Consider the following 20,225-nt stretch of genomic DNA (forward strand, 5'->3'; position numbering starts at 1 on the left):
GAAGCTAAACACACACACGTTAAAAGCTGAAGAGCTATTGTAAGAATATGGTCTATATTTAATCTGAAAAAAAAATTGAAAATATTAAGAAGTCAGAAACTATTTATAAGTAAAAGAATGCGACGCAGTTTGAAGTAAAATTTAGACCAAATCACCCAATTTATCTTTCGATAAATGCTGGATTTGAAATGGTGAAATATTACTAAGTCCGTACCTCATCTCCAAACTGACTGGCAGATCAAGGCCTTCTAGGCTTATCACTAGAAATGCAAAATTCTCCCGAAAAAGAGATGATGCCCTCAAAGAGCTCAGACGCCAGAAGAGAATCTAAAATTAATAGTGCATTGATCTTGAAAGACCTGACATTCTGAGGCTGGCCATAAGAAAACTACCATGTGCCCACCCAGATGGGCCCACTAGCTTTGCCAGCCCCACACTGCATACCAGTCAACAGGAATTCCGATTCATACTCAGAAAAACTTGGCCTATTGATCTTTAGCCAGAGAAGGCACCAAGCTGTCCACAAGTATGCAAGATGGCCTAAGAAGTAAGTATCAAATATTCCTGTTGATAGTGGACCACTGGTTTTATATGAAAAAATATTATTATTTCCCAGTTATGAATTTTTCATTTCTGTAACAATAACACAAATCTAGCACTACTTTGTCTCAAGGTTACGACTCTCATGAGATGTAATGTATTAGATACAATCTATGATGTAGCAAAATTGCCAGAGTGACATCTATCACCTTTGCCATATTCTCTTGGTTAGAAGCAAAGTCTCAGATTCCACCTACACTCACAAGTGAGCTGCACAGAGTGTTAGGGGTCTGTCTAACCTGCAAAATCGCTAGCCCTCCTCACCAAGCTGCTTCTTATGTGGTGTGGAAAAACTCATAGAGAAGATGCTCTCTAGATGTTCAGTGAATGGGTGAAGTTGGGGTGCTAGTTCTAGCCTTCCTTTACCTCTCTATGTGGCCTTCTGCAGGCCTCTGTCCTCTCTCGCCCCATTTATAAACAAAGAAGGCTCCAAGATTTAAATATCACCCTCTTTTTGGCCTGGACTACTGCAATGGCCTTCTAACTGGTTTCCCTGCTTCCACTTTGGACTCCCTACATTCTATTCCCAACATAATATGCAGAGGGACCTTTTAAAACCTAGGTCAGAATGTCACTTCTCTCTGCTCCCGCCACTGGCTCCCCATCTCACATGGAGTGAAAGCCTCAGGCTGTGCAATTTCTGTACCTGGCCTGCTTCCCTAGTGCCACTATACTCAGAACTCATCTCCTTCTCCACTCCCCCTCACCTGTTTCAACATCTGCCTCCTTGTTGACACGATCCCTCTTTAGGGCGTGTACTGGTTCTTCTCTCTGCCTAGAACATTCTTCCCAGGAAGTCACAAGGCTTACTTCCTTTAAGACTTAGTTCAAATTCCTTCACCAAATTAGGGAAGTTCTCTTTTATTATTTTTTCAAATAGATTCCCAATTTCTTGCTCTTCCCTGATGTGGTGAAGAAAATAGACATGCAAGTCCAGGAAGCACAGAGAGTCCCCAAACAAGATGGATGGAAAGAGGCTCACTCCAAGACACATCATAATGAAAATGCCTAAGGTGAAAGCTAAAGACAGAATCTTAGAAGCAGCAAGAGAAAAGCAGTTAGCTACCTACGAGTTCCCATAGACTGTCAGCTGATTTCTCAAAGGAAACTTTGCAGGCTAGAAGGGATTGGCAAGAAATATTCAAAGTCATGAAAAACGGGGATCTACAGCCAAGGTTGCTCTACCCAGAAAGGCTAACATTTAGAATCAAAGGGCAGATAAAGAGCTTCCCAGACAAGAAAAAACTAAAGGAGTTCATCAGCACCAAACCATTATTATAGGAAATGTTAATGGGATTTATTTAAGAAAAAGATCAAAACTATGAACAATAAAATGTCAGTAAATATGTATGTATCAATACATCACTTACAGAATAGCCATGGGATGTAAGGTACAGTATAGGAAATGGAGCAGCCAAAGAATTTATACTCGTGAGCCATGAACATGAACTCAGGTGTGAGAATTGCCTGAGGGAGTGGGAGGTGCTGGGTGGAGGGGGGCAAAGGGAGAAACATTGGGACAACTGTAATAGTATAACCAATTAAACATAATTAAAAAAAAGTTCAAATGTCATCTTCTTTCATAAGGCCTACTTTGACCTTTTTTTCTCCCTTATCTGGCTTTGTTTCAGCAGTTCTTATCACCTTCCAAAACACAATATAATTTTCTAATTTATTATGCTTATTGTTTATTATGATCTCTGCCTGCTAAAATATAAGCTCCACAAGATCAGAGGTTTTGATGGTTTGTTTTCATGTTTTCAATTTTGTTCCCTGTATAGTAAGCCCTCCGAACAGCTCCTGGTATAGGACGTGGTAATACACTGTTGAATGAATGAGCAAACCAACAGGAGGACTGTTCCCGTTCGGGCAACCAGTCTCCTGAGTGCCTGGCCTCCCGCTGCTGTTGAACAGTGTCCTGGACGGAGGCGTCACTTTGTCCCACAGTCAGTCAGTTTCCCCACTGCCCTCCGTGAGCATGGGAGCCCCCCTTAGGAACATCCCTCTCTTCTGCCCCGTGATTCTCTCTCATGATCTGGGAAACTGGTTCTTGAGTGAACTATGATTTCTTTTACACTTAGATCTCTAGATTCACATACTCAGAGTGGTGGTTCCTGATCCCTAATTCTCTCACAAGGCAGGTTTTCTGGACATGAAGGCCAGCAGGTGTGACTGATGCTGTAGAAAGATCATGGACTGAGAGTCAGAAAGGAGGTTTCTGCATCTGAGATGGCCGGTAAATTCTGCCAATAGATACTTGACTGAAATGATTTAACATTCATATCTAACCTATAGGATTTAATATCACTACCATACAGATGAGGAGACTGAGCCCCAGAAAGAATAAACTACGTGTCCAAGGTTACATGGCAACTAAGTCCATATCTTCCAACCACATAATCATTTAAAAAAAAGAAAAAAAAAAAAAACCCTGAAAAATGGGAGGGATTGATAGAAATAGGCAGTATCTAAGATCCCCTTGAACTTTAATATTCTCAGCTAAATGTTCTAAGTTTAAAAGAATCATATAAACCAAAAAAAGCATTATAAAGCTTAGCTTCTTTATATGAATTCATCTTGTTTCTTCTAATGAATTCTAAAGTCCTGGATAATGCATATGAAAGCATATAAGTCAAAAATGCTCTGTCAATTTTGCCATCACAGTTATTAAGACAGGAATACAATAATTATTTGAGAGTGAATAAAAGTGTTGTTTCAGAACTAGATTTTAGCCCAGTTTAGAGACGTCCTCAGCCTGTCTCAGGCCAGCCTGGTGAAGCCGGCGGACGTAAAGTTCCGTTAGATTGTTTCTACAAAAAGGGCAAGGACGTAACAATGCATTTACCTGCCAAAGGGGTCTGCTGGCCCCTGGCCTTTTGTTTCAGCCCAAACTTCCAGGCATTTTCTGGTGAGAAGCTACTATTTGAGGTAACCTTTCAACCCCACCCCACCGCCCAGTTCCCACGTCTTTCAGAGACGTGAGCCTTGGCCTGGCTCACTCTTTTGTCCTTTGGTATTTCCTGTTGCTGGAGGTGTTCCCACCTGCCGCAGCCTTGTTCCACCCACGGTGCCCAGATGAACGAGCCTCGAGTGACTGATGACCATGCAGGGTGCAGCTGCAGGGTCAAGTGCACGTGGCGCCTGACGTGACAGACACCTGTACCAGAGGAAACAAAAGGCCTGGTGCTCTTTTCCTAAAACTGCACGAACGCAGGCTATGTGCAATGGTAATTTAGTTTAAAAATAATCCTACAGGTCTTTTAAAGGTCCAAGCCAATATCATTAAAAAAAAACATCTTCTATTTGAGAAACAAAAATCATCAGAAATAAAATCATCAGAACCTTGTTACCTTCCTTATTGGTGGAAAATACTGTTCTGAGGGAGTAGAAACTGGAAGTGAAATATATGTAAAATTTCTAAGTTCCCCTTATGTGTTCTGCCTGCGTGTCATATGGTTGCCACCCCCTACAAATGGTAAAATCCACTCATCCTTACCTGTAGCAGTGGCAGCACGGGGCCAACCTGTTTTTTAAATCCCACAATTTGGGAGCGTAAATTACAACCTCTTTGGGGTATAAATTAGCAAAACTTAACAAAATTACAAATGTCTATACACTTAGTCTCAGCAATGTCATTTCTAGGGATGTATCTCACAGTTACCTGGATGAATAACTTTTACACAAAACTGTTTTTAAAACTAATATCTAAGGCATGGAAACAACCTAAGGGTCCATCAACGGGAATTGCCGAAATACTTATGGGGCACCCATACAATGTAGCCCCAAGAGAGAATGAGAAGGCTTTTTATGTGCCAATAAGGAAATAATACCTAAGAAATATTGTAAAGGAAAAAGCGAGGTGTGAAGTGGGCTATACACAATATGCTACTACTTGTATAAAAGGCAAAAAATATGCATTTGTTTTTATGCTCATAACAGAACTCTAAAGGCACACAAGACACTGATAACAGGGTGAACTGAGTACCTGCGGGACGGGTGGGTGGAATACTTCCATTCTTTTATTCTGTACCATTTTGTACTTTTTGATTTGGGGCAGTATAAATGCACTTGTTTCATAAGTAAAACAGCAAACTAAATGAGTGAGAAGAAATGGCCCACAATTAAACAACAAATATGACCGAATTGTATTCTGCATCTTTTCTGCTAGAGGCTTTGATCTTTCTAAAGAGTCACTTTGGGCCTGGCTTGGTTTCTCGTCAATCCAGCTTTAATTTGCTTTAACAATGAGTTTACTTCATCTGGGCCACGAAGAGGAAAGTCACTTGTGCTCCAATTTATGGCAAGCAGGTCGCCTCCTGACCAAACAGCTTTTTTTCTTGGAGACCAGGAAGTGAGTCTAAAAAAACTCGGAACTCAGTCACTATGGGCTCACATGCTGCTTCAACCAGTTCGCTGTTGGAATGGTTAGAACCCCGAAGCTGAAAATGCACACTGTGAACGCCAGGCAGAGAGGTAACATGCTTGTTCATCATCCATCACCTTGTCTCGAGCATCACAACGCCAGGACTTACAGAGCCCTGGGAAGTTCACTGAATCTCAGCTTTGTTTACATGACTACGTGGTTTGCCTTATAAAAGCAAATCTAAGAATGCAAAAATAAATAGATAAAAAGACAACTTGGGTCAGAGGTAGTTTCTGAAAAGACCTCCTTCTTGATGCCTTTACCTTCGCATTCATCAATAAGCCGAAGACACCAGCACACACACATATGCCTGGGGTTTTGCCTTCCTTGCTTTAAAGATGGAATTTCAAGGGGTGCAATGTGTCTAAAAGCAGAGGCCATCTTTTCAGGGTGAGAAGGGCAGCAATTGTCCAGCTCTACTCTCATTAGGGACAAATGAGCTTCATCTTACAAGATGCTGAGTACAAAGTCACTCACTGATAGCCCGCTGTTTTCTCCCTGGGAAGCAGCAGCAGTTTGTAGTCTGGAATCATTGCTGGAGAACTGGAGAAGTCTCTTTGGGGACAAGAAGAATGGAGTTGCCCTCTTGGAAGACAGAAACTCAGTCTTGAAATTCAAAACTTGAGTGTGCCTTTCAACTTGCTGCTCCTAAATTTACCTTCGAGCCTTTGATATGATACAGAGAAAACAAGGAGTGCCTTTGCCCACCTTATCTTAATTCATCCAGGGCGTAGCTTCCTTTATCTAGTTCTGGCATTTTTTATTCCACTGTTTGTTTTCAAAACCACTTGGGTACATATCTTTTTTTGTTATTTAAAATTTTTTTTTTTAATTTATTGATTTTAGAGGGAGAGAGCAAAGGGGGTAAAGGGGGGAAGGGGGAGAGAGAAAGAGGTGGGGAGGGAGGGAGAGACATTGATTTGTTGTTCCATTTATTTATGCATTCATTGGTTGATCCTTGTATGGGCGACTGGGAATTGAACCTGCAACTTTGGTGTATCGGGATGATGCTGCAACCAACTGAGCTACCTGGCAAGGGCTTGAGTATATCTCTTGACTGCGCACAGTGGTAGGAATAATCTTGGTTTAGGGAATAAGCTCTGGGCAAGTTTAACAGCACTGGCGCTTGACATAAAACAATTTTTATCCTCGGTGCGCACAAAGGCTGAACTTTGTGTCCTGAGGCACTCTGTGTGTTTCCTCATCCCTCGGCAATGATACGCTCACCTCGCTGCCAGGCCAAATACTTGATGAATGATAGCATCCCAGTGTTCCATAAATATCGAGCACTCCAACACCTGGAATGTACAACTCGGAAAAGGCGGTGCTGACATTCCAGCAGCTTCTTCCAAACAGCGTGGGCTCTTCCCAACCTTGCTGCCCCGTAGCCAACACAAATGCCCGTGATTTTCCTCCTGTGATTCAGGAGGGTTGGGCAGAAGATGGGTAGGCGGCAGCGGCTCTGGGGAGGGTGCCTCCCTCACTGGTGTCCTCAAGCCGTGGTCATCACATCCAGAGTCAGGCACTTGACCGTCCTCGAGAATTCAAAGCAGGAGAAGAAGGCTGCTTGTTAGATTGGCGGGGATGGATGGAGAGGGCGTTGGCATGGGGAAAGTTCCTCCCAATGGTATAGGGTCGTGGATTAGAAAACACTTGTCAAGCTAATGCCACACATTCTCCTTTAGAGGAAGGCAAATTAGACTTTTAATGATAGAATTTCGTAGTTGGAAGCAGACGTAAGTGCAAGTGTACTTTGCTGTTGCAAAAATAGGAGGCCCAGAGATTTGTCTTAAGTCATTAAGTGAGTTAGTTGAGGGCAGAGCTGGGTCTGTAACCAGGACTTTAGACTGTGCCTTCTCAGCTGCATCCCAGACACTCGCAGATACGGATCAGCAGCGGGGTGCACTGGCCTTGGGACCGCGCTTTGCAAACTGTAACGACGCAGCCGCGGAGGGAATTACTCCCGCGGGTAATGCTTCTGGACACACCTGCGCATTTGATTACCTACTTGAAAGAGAAACAAATCTGAAATTGCCTGCTCAGTTTTCTCCTTTTCTGAATGAGGAGGAAGAAAACAGAGCAAAATAAAATCCAGAGATCATCTCAGAACCTTAAGCCTTTAAAATAACTTTTACCAACTCTGTCAGAAACCAGCAACCCTCCTCCCACGTTCCCTGAACCCCTCATCCCGTCTGATAGGGGTGGCAGTTAATGAGCAGCAGACACCAAAACACTGGAGAAAAGGAGAAACCAGGAAGCTGGTGGCTCTCACATTGGTCCTGAGCGGCACGAACAAAAATGCACTACTGAGTATGTGAAAACATTTATTGAAAACGTTTTTGGTTTTTTTTTACCAACTTCGCCGATTGCTGAGGGAGGTATCTGCTGTCAGGCACTCCCTGTACTGAGCTGCCTGTACTGTGGTGACAGCCGCCTGGGGACTGCTTTCTGCTTCGGCCCAGGAGGCCAGGTAGGGAAGGGATTGATGACGGTGTCACTTACGCAGAGGCTTTCATCTCTGCCTCTCAAAGCCCTTGACAACTTATTAGGTCTCTTCCTACAACCGTCTTGGCTCTCTTCTCTAGCCAAGGAAATAGTAGCCACTTCTAGACCTAACCCAGGTGACGGCTGTCCTCTCCCTTTCCTGCCCCCTCTTCTCCCCACGTCCCTGGGTCTCAGTTCCCTGGCAGACCCGCAGCATCAGATCAGTGTGTATTTCCACTCAACACCAGAGCAAAGACGGAAGCAGAAAACAAAGGCTTTACAGTTTCTATGGACATTTTGCCTGCCAGGCACTTAAGAAATTATTTAAGGTTACATGGCTGTAAGTGGCAGAACGGAGACACAAATCTTGGCAGAGAGGTGTAAAATTACTCGATTTTACACATGAAGATGCAGACAGTCAGTTCCAGCCCTGGGACATAGCCCTAAGTGTCTGACTCCAGAATCCATAGGCTCCAATCCACTCTGCAAGACTGTACTGGCCCACACCCCCATGATAGGGGCAGCCCCCTAGAATGCTTTTGGGGAAGGTGGGAGAGAGGGCTGGGGTCCAAGTGTGCCACGAGCACATGACAGTTATTGCACGAAGCAGAGAAACATCAGACTCTATTTACACACAAGCCACAGACAATGACAACAATGTGGGGATTGGCTGGGGGTGGGGAGAGGGTGGGGCTGGGGGAGGGAGTGGAAGGGGAGAAAAGGAGGAACAACTGTAACAGCTTAAACAATAAAAATTAAAAGAAACATTAGACTGTAGTCCGTGCATCCCATTCTCGAATCATTCCTCCAGAGCGGGGCAGTGCAAATCCACCGCTTCTCAGTTCTGAAGGCCTAACCTTCTCTCCCAGCCCTCTGCTGGGGGAGCACCCCCTCCCCACACCCCCCGAGTCCTGAAGCTCCCTCTCCCCCTTCTCTTTTCCAGGAAGTGTTGAGGAAACCACAAATCCAAGCCCCAAAATTTGTTCACCATTCTCTAGATTCCAGGAGTCCAATCTGTGTGGAGATGCCTTTTGGGGGGAAGCCGAGAGGATGTCAGTATGGGTACCAGACTGTGCCCACTCCACGAGCCCAAGTCCTTGGCCAGTCTGGCCCCAGGACTAGTCACTCCCACGCAGCAGCTAACCACATCTGCGAGCCCGCGTGGCTGAGCTGACTGTCCCACTGAGATGTTGCATATGGGCTGGGGAAACAGAACACGGCCGCGGCATTCCTGGGAGACCACTGCTCTTAGTCATAAGGGGCCCTGGAGTTCATACAGACTCGCTTACAGGGTAGTGTATGCAGTGGGGTATCCTGATTCATCGATCATTATTCATTTAACATTCAAAGACAGCACCTGTCCTTGCTCAGTCTAGAGCCGCAATACTTCACAAATGTTCATGGGGAGCCTCTTGCATGGATTCTCCACTGCTCAAACCCATGTCTCAAATTCAACATGCTCTCAACTGAGATTATCCCCCCTCCCATTTCTTCCCGTGTTCCACCTCTGCGGGTGGCACTGTCATCTGCTGGTCACCTAAGCCAGATACCGGACCATCTTTCTGTCAATGCTCACAGGCACTCAATCACCAGGACTCAGGAAGACCCTGGTGAAGAGGTGTCCTTCCAACTTCTCCTTTCCATCCTCCTGCTGATACGTCGGTGCACATCCTTCACTAACTGCTACAAGAAAACAAGACTGGACATTCCCTGAGGACAGTGACCAGCACCCAGGACTGTTAGATGGGGAAACCAAGGCTCGGAGCAGTGAAACGCCTTCCTTAGGATCACACAGCTGCTAAATAATACAGCTGGCATGTGAATCCAGGCCTAAAGCAGCATTTTTTTTTCTCCCACATGGCACACCTATGTTGTTAATAAGAAAGTGGAACCTCTAAAGTGCCAATACAGAAAGATATATATAGAACAGTGTGCATAATATGATCACAGTGAAAAAAAAAAGACCTTTGGAGTAAATGACAAACTCCCCTATTACCGTCCATGAACCTGTATATTCCTTTGTCATCTCATTTTGTACCTGAGGGTAGACTCCTCATTGCATACACACAGCACTTACTATTTGTTAAATTGCTGAATAGCATTGAATCTTTTTTTAAAGAAGTTATTTAGCAGATAATAGAAGATAACACATGAATGTGGTTAATGAAGTCAAAATATATAAAAAAAAATTATTTAGCTCTGGTTGGCAGTGAATTGAGTGCCAGCCTGTGAACCAAAAGGTCGCTGGTTCGATTCCCAGTCAGGGCACATGCCTGGGTTATGGGCCTGGTCCCGGTTAGGGGTGTGTGAGAGGCAACCAAGCAATCTTTCTCTCACACATAGATGTTTCTCTCCCACTCTGTCTCCCTCCCTTCCGCTCTCTCTAAAAATAAATAAAGCCTTAAAAAAAAAAAAAGAATAAAAAAATTATGTAGAGGAAAGTACTATTTCTTTCATCCCATTCCCCAGATAACCAGCTCCTAGCTTAAGAGGCAGCCATTGTGACCAGTTTCTTATACATAGATCCTTCAGAGCTATTATGAAATTGCATTGAATTTTAGCACAATTTAAGTTTACTGCCAAAGATTAATTGCCAAAGGGGCTTTATGCACATTTAGGCAGTAAGTTTTCTTTTCTGAAAATTCGCCAATTTCTCTCAACCCCATTTAAGGACAACCCAAACTTAAACTGTGAGTATGCGTGTGTGCGTATGTGTGTGTGTACATACCAACAACAGAGGAAGGTGCTAGGTGTTGCATCTGTGAACTCTTTCAGGTAAAACCACCATCCAATTTCATGCAATTCTATTTACAGATTCCCTCCCCTTGCAGCTGAGCTTACTATCCATTGCTTTGGCCTGAGATTTCATTTTTATTGTGCTCTTGATTCCCTGGACATGGAAAGAGTAGGTATTCTGTGACATGGACGTGACAAAGGGCTTCCCGTGTCTTTCGGCGAGATGTCTGAGGTTACTGTAACACAATTTACCATAACCTGAAACACAAAAGTGCTTCCTGGAGGAAGAAAGACAGTAACCACTCCTCTCGGTGTGGTTTTTGCCAGACAGATGTCTGCAACAGCATGGGAAGGCACTTGGACATTTAAAGAACGAGCTCCCAGAAAGGGACCTGGCACTTGGCACCACCTTCTCTTGGGTTGCTCACCTGCTCCTTCTACATGGGCTTTGTTACCTGCGTATGTCACACGCAAACCTTGACATCGCTTAGAAATGACATCAAGCTGCATGAATGGTTTTATGCCTGTGCTAGCAGAGGAGTTGGTATAAAATATTTACAGTTCTTTGCTTTATTTTGAATATATGGACTCCCATGTCTCTACTCCTCCATAATTTTTTTCTAGTTTCCAAGTCTACATACTAAAGGTACAGTCACTTTATTTCTAAAAGACAAAACAAAACAGATTGAACAAAAATGTATCCCAATATATAGGCTTTCTCTGTCTCTTTCTACTTTTAAATAATTAAAACTTCAGAATTTGAAGACTAGAAAATAGCTCTAATTCTTCTCATCTCATCTTTCAGGAAAATAATTATTTTCTTCTTCCTTGCTGGCCTTTTTTGCAGTTTGTTCCTATACTGCAGCAAGTAAATCAGGGAGTTGGTGTTCATTTATTTCCATTTTTAAATTTATTTTATGTTTGGTTGTTTTAATATTATTCTGAGGGTTCATGTTTAGGCATGTTCTTTCCCCATTCTTTCTTTTAGGGCTGATGGAGACATGGTGGCCAGTGACAAGCTAAATGGAGCCTTTGTTTCCACTGGGCCCTCAACAGAAGATGCTCCAAGAGATAACTGAAGGGTTCTTCCTTCTCTCCTAGATCTGCTACTAAGTTGTCTGTTTGTGATTCCAAGTCTTTGGTGTAGACTCAGTGGTCTCTCTGACTGTCAATGAGCTCTTTTTATTTGTTCCTTTGTTAGTGCCTTCTTCTTGTTACTTCTACCTCCTCAGTTTCCATTAGAAAAGCCAACCACGAGGGCATGCTGCCAAGTTATCTACCCCAGCTCAGCCAACTCACTGCAATTCTCACGAATCTTACGGACGTCCTCATTGGGCTAGGAAACAACCCCAGAACTCACAGAGAAAACGGATTTTTTAATCCTGGCATTATCTTTCTTCTATGAGAGACATTATTTCTTCATAATCACGAAGTTTCTTCTCCATCGGTCTGTTTTCTACTCTCAGATTTTTATCCCTTTCCATTCCTCTGTTCTTTAACTGAAACATTTCTGTCCTGGAGAATGAACTCTTTTGGTGTTTAGAATGCCATTTTGAACAAGCGTTTCTGCATCTTTTCCAAACATACTCCAGTATCATTGAGCTCTATTATTACACATATAGGACTGCAAAATAAATGGGTATTTCTTTAATGAATGAGGGATGCGGCTTAATCATTGGTAGGAGATTTAAAAGTTCTCTGCTGAGTTTAAACAGGTAAATCACATAGTAAAATGACAACACTATATGAAGGCATCTAGCACCGCTTGCTTGTCGGCCTCCACCGAGACACAGCAACTGTTTCCTGGCCTCGCATCTCTAACAAGAAGTCAACTAGTCGCCAGAGCAGAGCAGCGGGAAGGCAGAGTGGTTAAGAGTGGCTTCTGGCACAAGACAGCCAGAGTTGGATTTCAACTCCAGCATTTACTAGCTGCATGTCCTAGGTCAATTTACTCCATCTCTCCATGTTCAGTCTCCTCATCTATGAAATGAAGATCCTAGTAATCATCCCTATCCACTCACGTCAGAGACTTGTTTAAGGATTAAGCTAATCTATACAGAACACCTAGAAAGTAGCTGGAATAGTACTATATATAACTGTGCACTATTATTACACAGCTGTTCCTTGTCTTGACAATGACTGTTATTCAAAGCAAAAACGAGGTAAGCATACAGCATTTTACATCAGCTTTCAAGACAATGACATAGTCCTGCAATACTTCTTCTAGGAACGAATTAAAACCTGGGAACTTACTAAAGAAAGCCATTATTTTCCCTCACTCAGTCAGGACACTGTGTCTCTGAATGTCTCTAAAATGAACTAAAGTCATTCACCAGCAAATAGTACTAAAAGAAGCCAAGCCCTGGCTGGTGTGGTTCAGTGGATTGAGCGCCCACCTGCAAACCTGCAAACAGAAAGGTCACTGGTTCGATTCCCAGTCAGCGCACATGCCTGGGTTGCGGGACAGGTCCCCGGTTGGAGGCATGCAGGAGACAACCAATGGATGTTTTCCTCACACATCAATGTTTCTCTCCCTTTCTTTCTCCCTCTTTCCCCTCTCTCTAAAAATAAATAAATAAAATCTTTAGGGAAAAAAAATGAAGCCAAAGAGGTTGAAATGGAATATATAGAGTCTTGTGACAAACTACTCTTCTGCTGTATTCCTACTTATCTGTAACTTAAAAATCCTGTTTGGGGGGTGGGTATAGTTATAATTGCATTTACACGCTACAGAATTTTCTTAGTTTTTATGTCATTCCTTCTTTATATTTGATGGAGAGCTTGGCAAACCCCAAGGCAGAGATTAAAACTGTACACAAATGCCATTTTGGCGGGCAGATAATTAGAAATTTAAGTTAAAGCATTTTCTTTTTTAACAGCATGGCACTGACTACGAAGTTTATCAGCTAAAAGATTTCTGTGTGGGTTCAGTCAAAAGTTCTAAGTAAGTAGTGTTCTTAGCTATATTGTAAAGCAGGATCCCTGCCACCCATAACTAATAAACTATTACTTCAGATACCAATACAGCAAACAAAACAATAATGCCTTATTAGTACAGATTGCTGTCAACCATGCTAATTTGTAAGAGGATGAAATGTTTTTTAAAAGGTATAGCTATTTATGACAGGCACTTCAAGGCGATGAATGAAAGAGATCTGTGTTAAGAGTTTCCCCAGTTTCCCTCTCCCAGCCACTTTATGAGAGATTGCAAACACATGAAAAGATTCAGCCTTTACAACTAAATGCTGGATACTCAACTTCAAGTCAGCACCAGTTAGATTATAATTACTCTTAGGGACCTGGATCTCATTTTGGGTGCACTAATTGTATAAATTAGTTTTAAGTGAAAGTGACATTGTATAATGATTACATTTTGGCCAAATCTAGCATGCTTGCTTTTTTTTTTTTCCCATTGTTATTTACCTGCTCAGGCCTAATGATTAGATGATTATTCTTTTGTTCTTACATGGGATAGGAAAACATTTGATTTACTTCCCTTTCTACACAACCTATTGATTTGCATGATGCCTAAGGATGCCTCTTTCAGATTCCCATGAGGTTATTGGTCCAAACATGCCAACCGACTATCATTTAACAGGGAAAAAAATCTTCAAAGTCAGAGAGAAGACCGGGATGGGCTCTCATTTTAAAATAAATACTACCCTCAGTCTATCCAATAGTATTCCCAGGCAGCCAGATGCCCTCAGGGAAACAAGATACAGTTTTTTTGTTGTTTTTTTTTTTTGGTTGTTATCAACAGACTTACCCACAATGACGGCAGTGACCGTGAGCAGCACAAAAGCATTCCGAAACAGGTAGTTTTTAACATCCTCCTTTGTGATATTCTGCACTTTCTTCTTGGCCAAGAGCGTGCGTTTACGAACTCCTTGCTGCAATCTCTCCATTCTGCCTCCCATCCTGGGCTCCTCTCCACTGATTTTAGTCATACTTTACTTCTCTAGGAGTGTCTGTTCTCTGCACTTCAACGTCTAGGAATAGATCCCCCAAAGCCAGACCTCTTTGCCGTTGGAGAACACAGCTAGAGGGGAGAGAAAGAGGCAAGAGTTAGCTCTCTGGGGGTGGGACGTCAGTGAGCTCCACAGCAGGAGAAGCTGCAGGCCAACTGCTTAATCTCAGTAGGAATCAAGGGCTGGATGACAACGCCTAGAATGTGCATATTGTACAGACCCTGTGAGAGGAATGTGCAGGAATTCAGGATATATGAGCAGAAACCTGTATTTTATTTTTTAAAGTTTGTCTTACCCCCTCTATTGAGGGTTCATCAGAGCTGGGATGTCTGAGTACCCCTACCTTGTCCCCCAGAACCTAGCTGAATGCTTTGCACAATATTCACCCTCAATAAATAGCCAATTGAACTGAACGCACAAGAAACACTCAATAGTTACTTGATGGCTTACGTTGCACGCATGGGTAAGGCATAACCAGGTCAATGGAAATGAAGTACTGATATTTCTCAGTTGGAGTTTTCTGTTACATATAATAAAGCGACTGGCTTCTCCATTAAAATAATCGTAATATTAACAAGCAAATACGCCCGTGAAAAGAATACAAGTAGCCACAGGACTTGGGAAACACATGTGACTATTTCACAGTATAACTTTTTACTTTTTTTTTTCTGTGAAATAAGAAGAGTACTCTGGGCACATTTTTAAATTATCTGAAATCATAATTAATTTCCATTTTTGTTACAAGCAGAAGTATGAAGTAGCATTGGTCTTTATGACAAACATACTGAAATCTTCTGAGGAAACTCTCAGCGACTCGCAAGTATTTTAAATTTCAGGATTTCTAGAACAGATGAAGAGATGAATCTGATTTTCATTCCAAACATTACAGTGCGTGGTTTCTAGTTTCCTTCAAGTGTTCCTAGGTCATTAAAATATAGCTAAGTCAATCTTTCCCGAGGTGGAAATCCTGTTTGAAAAATCAAGGGATACCTCCTGCTGCTTTACAAGATTTCTAATTCTTAATCTCTACCATAGATCAAGCCGAGAAAAAAAAAAAAAATAGTTGTGCCTGCAACGTGCTCTCTGGCAGCGCAAGCAACCAGCGTGTGCAGCGTGCGCCGGGAAAGGGCACTCCTTGGAAAAAGACTTGAACAGATTTGACTTTAAATAAAATTACAGGGTAGGGTCAGCGATAATAAGACCTACAATGTTTTCTTTTTAACACTTCAGAGCAGATTAAAAATGTAGGGAGAAGTGATGAAGAGCAGACTCCGGAGATAAGATTTCTCCCCCCTAATCTCTGATACTCTTTAACCAGCCAGGCAGTTGCTTTTAAACAGACCAGCTCAGCTTTGATCATTTTCCAGATCTCACCCTACTATCTCTCTGCCCCTCACCGCCCTGAATGACCAAACTCCAAATTAACACAAGACACGGCAGAAAGAGACACCCCACGCTCAGGACATTAAATGACCAACACGGACTTGATCTACCAAAATGGCTAGCTTTTCCCTCTCGCGACTCCTCTGCTTGGGAAACAGGATCCACTGGCAGAGAAGTGGAACCAGAAATTCCACCCAGCGGGAATACAGGACGTGAGGCTTACCTCTCCTGATGGTGCGACGGGTGGGAGAGGTCCCCCGGGCAATGACAAGGGGGATTCCCGAGCAGGGAAGCGCGGGGTCACACGGCGCAGGGAGCCAGCAGGCATGTGCTCTGCGACCGCTGGTTACTATCAGCGCAACTTAAGGAAAGGGGCGGAGTCTGCGCCCGGGCCGCGGGAGTCGGGGAAAAAGCAAAACACCGCGGCGGACCAAGCCGGGAAGCCCGAGGTTTCTGGAATATTGATTAATCCTGGCGCACCAGAAGCAGGCTTGCTGGCTTTGTTTTGCTCCTTAGACCACTTTCACGCTTTGTCGGTTCACTTGCATTAGAAATGCAAAACCGGGACCAGGAAGAATGAAAGGATAAAGCGAACGCACACTCAGAAAGCTGGAAGTCTTGATTAGGACGTTTCAAAGAAGACTTTTCTGAGGCTAAATTGAATCATGTCACATTATTGCAGGTTCCCTCCTCTTATAAGGGGAAACACAAGAGTGTGCTCTTTTGCCTGGATGTACAACCCTTTGGAAAGAGTCCCTCTTTTCAGAACTGGGGGTAATAACACATTTCTTGGGAGGACTCGGAACGCAGTTGAGTACGGAGGGAAAAAAAGAAATGCTTACTACAATTCTCGAAACTTGCCTAAAGTTACTCAAAACGCAAGATGGGACATGCCTCTATTTAAGCAGTTTAAGCTCTATTATAACAAGGCTAATTTAGCTCAAAGCGCCTGCCTTGCAAAGATGAAAATTGTTAGACACACAGAGACCAGGATCTTTGCTAAATTGTGGAGTTGAGATTATTTTATGACCAAGAGTATAGATACACATTTGAAGTTTTGTGATTTTAAAAGATAAGTTGCGATGCAGAGGGATGCCTCAATTTTAAAGGATGCTAAATGTATCCCCCCGCTTCCATGATATTTAGGAACTAGAAAATTCTCATTGCCTTGAGAATATACCTTGTACTTCTAGTGTACTTTTCTTAAGGAAAATAGATTGTGAAAATAGACAAATTTTTTTTTACAATTCTGACTCAGCTCTAAAACTTTAACACGAAGAAAAAAGTTTCATAGCAATAAAAAAACCATACCAAAACTTATAGCCAGAGGTCTGTATTCCTGTTCATTAAATCTCCTCTTCCCCATGCAAGATCTGCTTAATTTTTGTGTCTATGACCCAAGAAGAAAGTATGGCCTTTTCCTTATGACTCCTGCCTTCATCAACTGTTCCATGTCCCCTTTGAACAGCTGCTAGTTGGAAAGCAAGGATGAATCACGTAAACGCTTTAAAATGACAAATTAGCAGCAAGTGTAACAACTTAAATTTGGCATAATTTTAAGAGTTTATCGACAGCCTCAGCCTTCAGCAATCTTTCTCGTCCACTGATATCCTAGGTCACTTAGCATCTGTACCACATTGTTTAACGCTTAATTATACTGTCCTCTGCTGCCCCTTTCTTTACAAAATCCTGTTAAAATTTGGCTCCTGAACTAGATTATAAGTTCTTTGAGAACAAGAACAGTCTTATGCCTAATACATAGTAAACATTAAATAACTCCTAAATGAATGGCATAATATAAGGGTATGAAACAAAATGCTTTTCAACCTTCTGTGTTAAAACAAAACCAGTGGATTGTATGTTGGCACTTCTGGTCTAGGTGTGTGGAGCAGATGTCATTTTTCAACACAGTGACTGCAACTTAAAGCATTTATTTACTATACTAAGTCCTTCCTGGGCCATGGTTTTAAGGCTAATTTGTCCGCATTTCTTGTGGAAGTGATTTATATTCTGAGAGAATTTAAGAGAGAAATCTTTAAGTGATTTTAAATGGAGCTCCAAGCCAAGTGGCATTTCTGCTTTTTAATCTTTTTTTTTTTCCCCTTAGGGAAGTAAAGGGTCTAGTGAAACCATACTTCGGTGAGCACAGAAATGAGAAGGCCCTAGCACCCCCTTTCCCCTCCTTTTTCCTAATCCCTAAAGTTTGGTTAAAAACCATTTCATTATTTTAGTTTGCACAGACATTTATGGGAGTCTGGTGTAGCCTTGAGAAGGGAAGTAATTCACCACTGAAAGTTTTGTTGGCTGTCATAAAACCTAATGAGAAAATGAGATGCAAAGAGTCTCAGTTCAGAGTTCATCTGAATTACAAGGTTTTAGGGAAATATTGGGAATTACTCTTTTTAGGCACCACCTTCTGTTTTGGAAAGCTTTAACAACAATGCCCTTGGGGCAACCTGGGCTTACTCCACACATATTTCTACCTTCCCCCCTGCTTTATACATAAAAAAACCTTGAACATTAAAACATTTTCTTTTCATTCAAAGAAATACTAAACCAGTGAAAGATCAAGGAATTATGAACAAGCTTCTGTACGCTGCATTTCACTTAAAGCTACTCTGGGTAGGAGACAGAGCCAGGGAATCATTAATTTTGGTACTTCAGACTAAAAAAAAAAAATATGTTGGCAAATAGGGCCCCTTTTGAAAAATATTTCAAGAATTTTATTGGAATATATCAATACTATTATAAAGTATTTTGTAGGTAAATTTTTTTTTTTTGAGAAAAAATGTCACTGTAACAAGAAATAACTGAATCCAACCTATCCTTAAGTGGCCCCTCCCATATATTAGTTTGAGGTGTGAAAGAGCATGGCTAACAAGTAAGTGCTGTTATATAGCACAGAATAGTCAAAGTTCAGCATTCGAGATAAGGGAATTCTGGAATTTGAGGAAGAAAATGGATTAGCAAACCTTTGAATGTTTATCAAATATTTTCCACTTGTATTTTTAATTTCGTGAGGGATCTTGTCATTTCTAGTTCAAATAACTTGCATTTTAGAATCATCATAAAGAATGTCAATTCCCCTTCCAGAAGTTGGAAGTTATAGGATGTTACGACAGAGGATGGGATCAGGTTTAACCTCAGTGGAAGTACTAGAAGTGGTAAGACTAGAAGTAGCGCTTATTGCAGTTGTTTTTTTGTTTTGTCTTAAAATTCTTTCCTTCTTGGATTTAAATATTAAAAAAAAACCTATAGTGAACTCTGGTTAGTTGGTTTTTTGACTCTCTGAGTTTATTGTAAGCCTGTTTGAAGCCTGAAAAACCCAAATAGAGGTGAACTATAATTAACCTTTATTTCGTTCATTTATTTATTCATTCAACAAACCATAAGCCAGTACTGTGCTCCAAATATTGAATATCAGACCCTTTGCTCAAGGAGCCCACAAGCACTCACATTATTAGGCAGTGTACAGTGGGAGGGCCCCACACAGAGTGTGGCTCTCTCTGCTGAGTCCTGTGTATCGGGCCTCCCTACGAGAGTGTGGCTCAACACTGTATGGACAGAAGACCCCAAACACCGAATTAAAAAACTTGAACTCTGTTCCCAGGCAAGAAGGAGGCACAGGATTTAAGCACAGGGGTGATTTTACTTGTAGGTTGATGCAAACTCTTTACGTGAATGAGACTTGAGTTAGGAAGCCAAGGGAGAGAAGGAGCATTTTCACACTAGGATAGTTTATTTATTAAAAAAAAAATTCCATTGGAAAATGCAGACAATCTCACAATATGGAGGCCTTCAAGGGGAAGGCTGGCATGGAGTTCAGACTGCTTCCATTCCATGCGCTGCGTAGGTGCCAGGTCACTTGGCCTGCCCACTCCATTCATTTTAGTTACCAGCCTAATCCCTTAGCATATTCCAATGTGTGACCTCTGATGAAATTTCAGAAGCAGTCGGAGCAAGGACAGGGACCTGGGGAACCCCAGCCTAAAGGGGAAGAAGAAGAGGAACCCCTAAATAGACCTGCAGATGAGAAGTTATACTAACCATTTTATCACAAGTTAGCTAAGAGTTGTTACAAAATGGTGATCCAAAGAAATTTAACACATTTCCCCCCCATATTTAAAGTAAAGAGGGTCTACTTTTTTTTTTTGCACTACTTTAAAATAATTAATTAATTTATTTTGTTTTGTTTATTTATTTATTTATTTTTAGAGAGAGGGGAAAGGAGAAAGAGAGGGAGAGAAACATCACTGTGTGGTTGCCTCTCACTCCTGCCCCCAACTGGGGACCTGACGTGCAACCTAGTCATGTGCCCTGACTGGGAATTGAACCAGCGACACTTGGCTCGCAGGCCAACACTCAATCCAATGAGCCACAGCAGCCAGGGCTTAAGAGGGTCTACTTTTTAATGAAGATGTTATTGGTATTAATTATGACTTATATTGGGAAAGGGAATTTTCCCCAGCTACTCAACATGAGCCAAAACTCTGAAGGAACAGAATTTTGGGTTAATTGGGAAAGATTGTGCAGGTTCATTGGCATTAAAGCCTTCAACAGAGTGCTAGCAATAGTACAGTCAACATTTTTATAAGGCTTGATAGTTTTATAAGCACTTTTACACATATTAT

The 20,225-nt window shown here is 42.1% G+C and overlaps 1 protein-coding gene across 1 annotated transcript in view; it reads right to left on the reverse strand.

Moving 5' to 3' along the window:
* SLC1A3 (solute carrier family 1 member 3) overlaps positions 1-15,946 on the reverse strand; it is an 81,031-nt gene extending 65,085 nt beyond the window's left edge. Inside the window, exons 1-2 of the mRNA XM_090276171.1 lie at positions 15,818-15,946; positions 14,010-14,282 (exon numbers count right to left, since the gene is read on the reverse strand). Of these exons, the coding sequence (XP_090132297.1) occupies positions 14,010-14,190 (181 nt within the window). The 5' untranslated portion in view covers positions 14,191-14,282; positions 15,818-15,946. The remainder of the gene's footprint in view (positions 1-14,009; positions 14,283-15,817) is intronic.
* Positions 15,947-20,225: the final 4,279 nt, after the last annotated feature.

The sequence above is a fragment of the Furipterus horrens genome, unplaced genomic scaffold (assembly GCF_987537825.1).
Source record: "Furipterus horrens unplaced genomic scaffold, mFurHor1.1.pri manual_scaffold_5, whole genome shotgun sequence".
NCBI classification, from domain to species: domain Eukaryota; kingdom Metazoa; phylum Chordata; class Mammalia; order Chiroptera; family Furipteridae; genus Furipterus; species Furipterus horrens.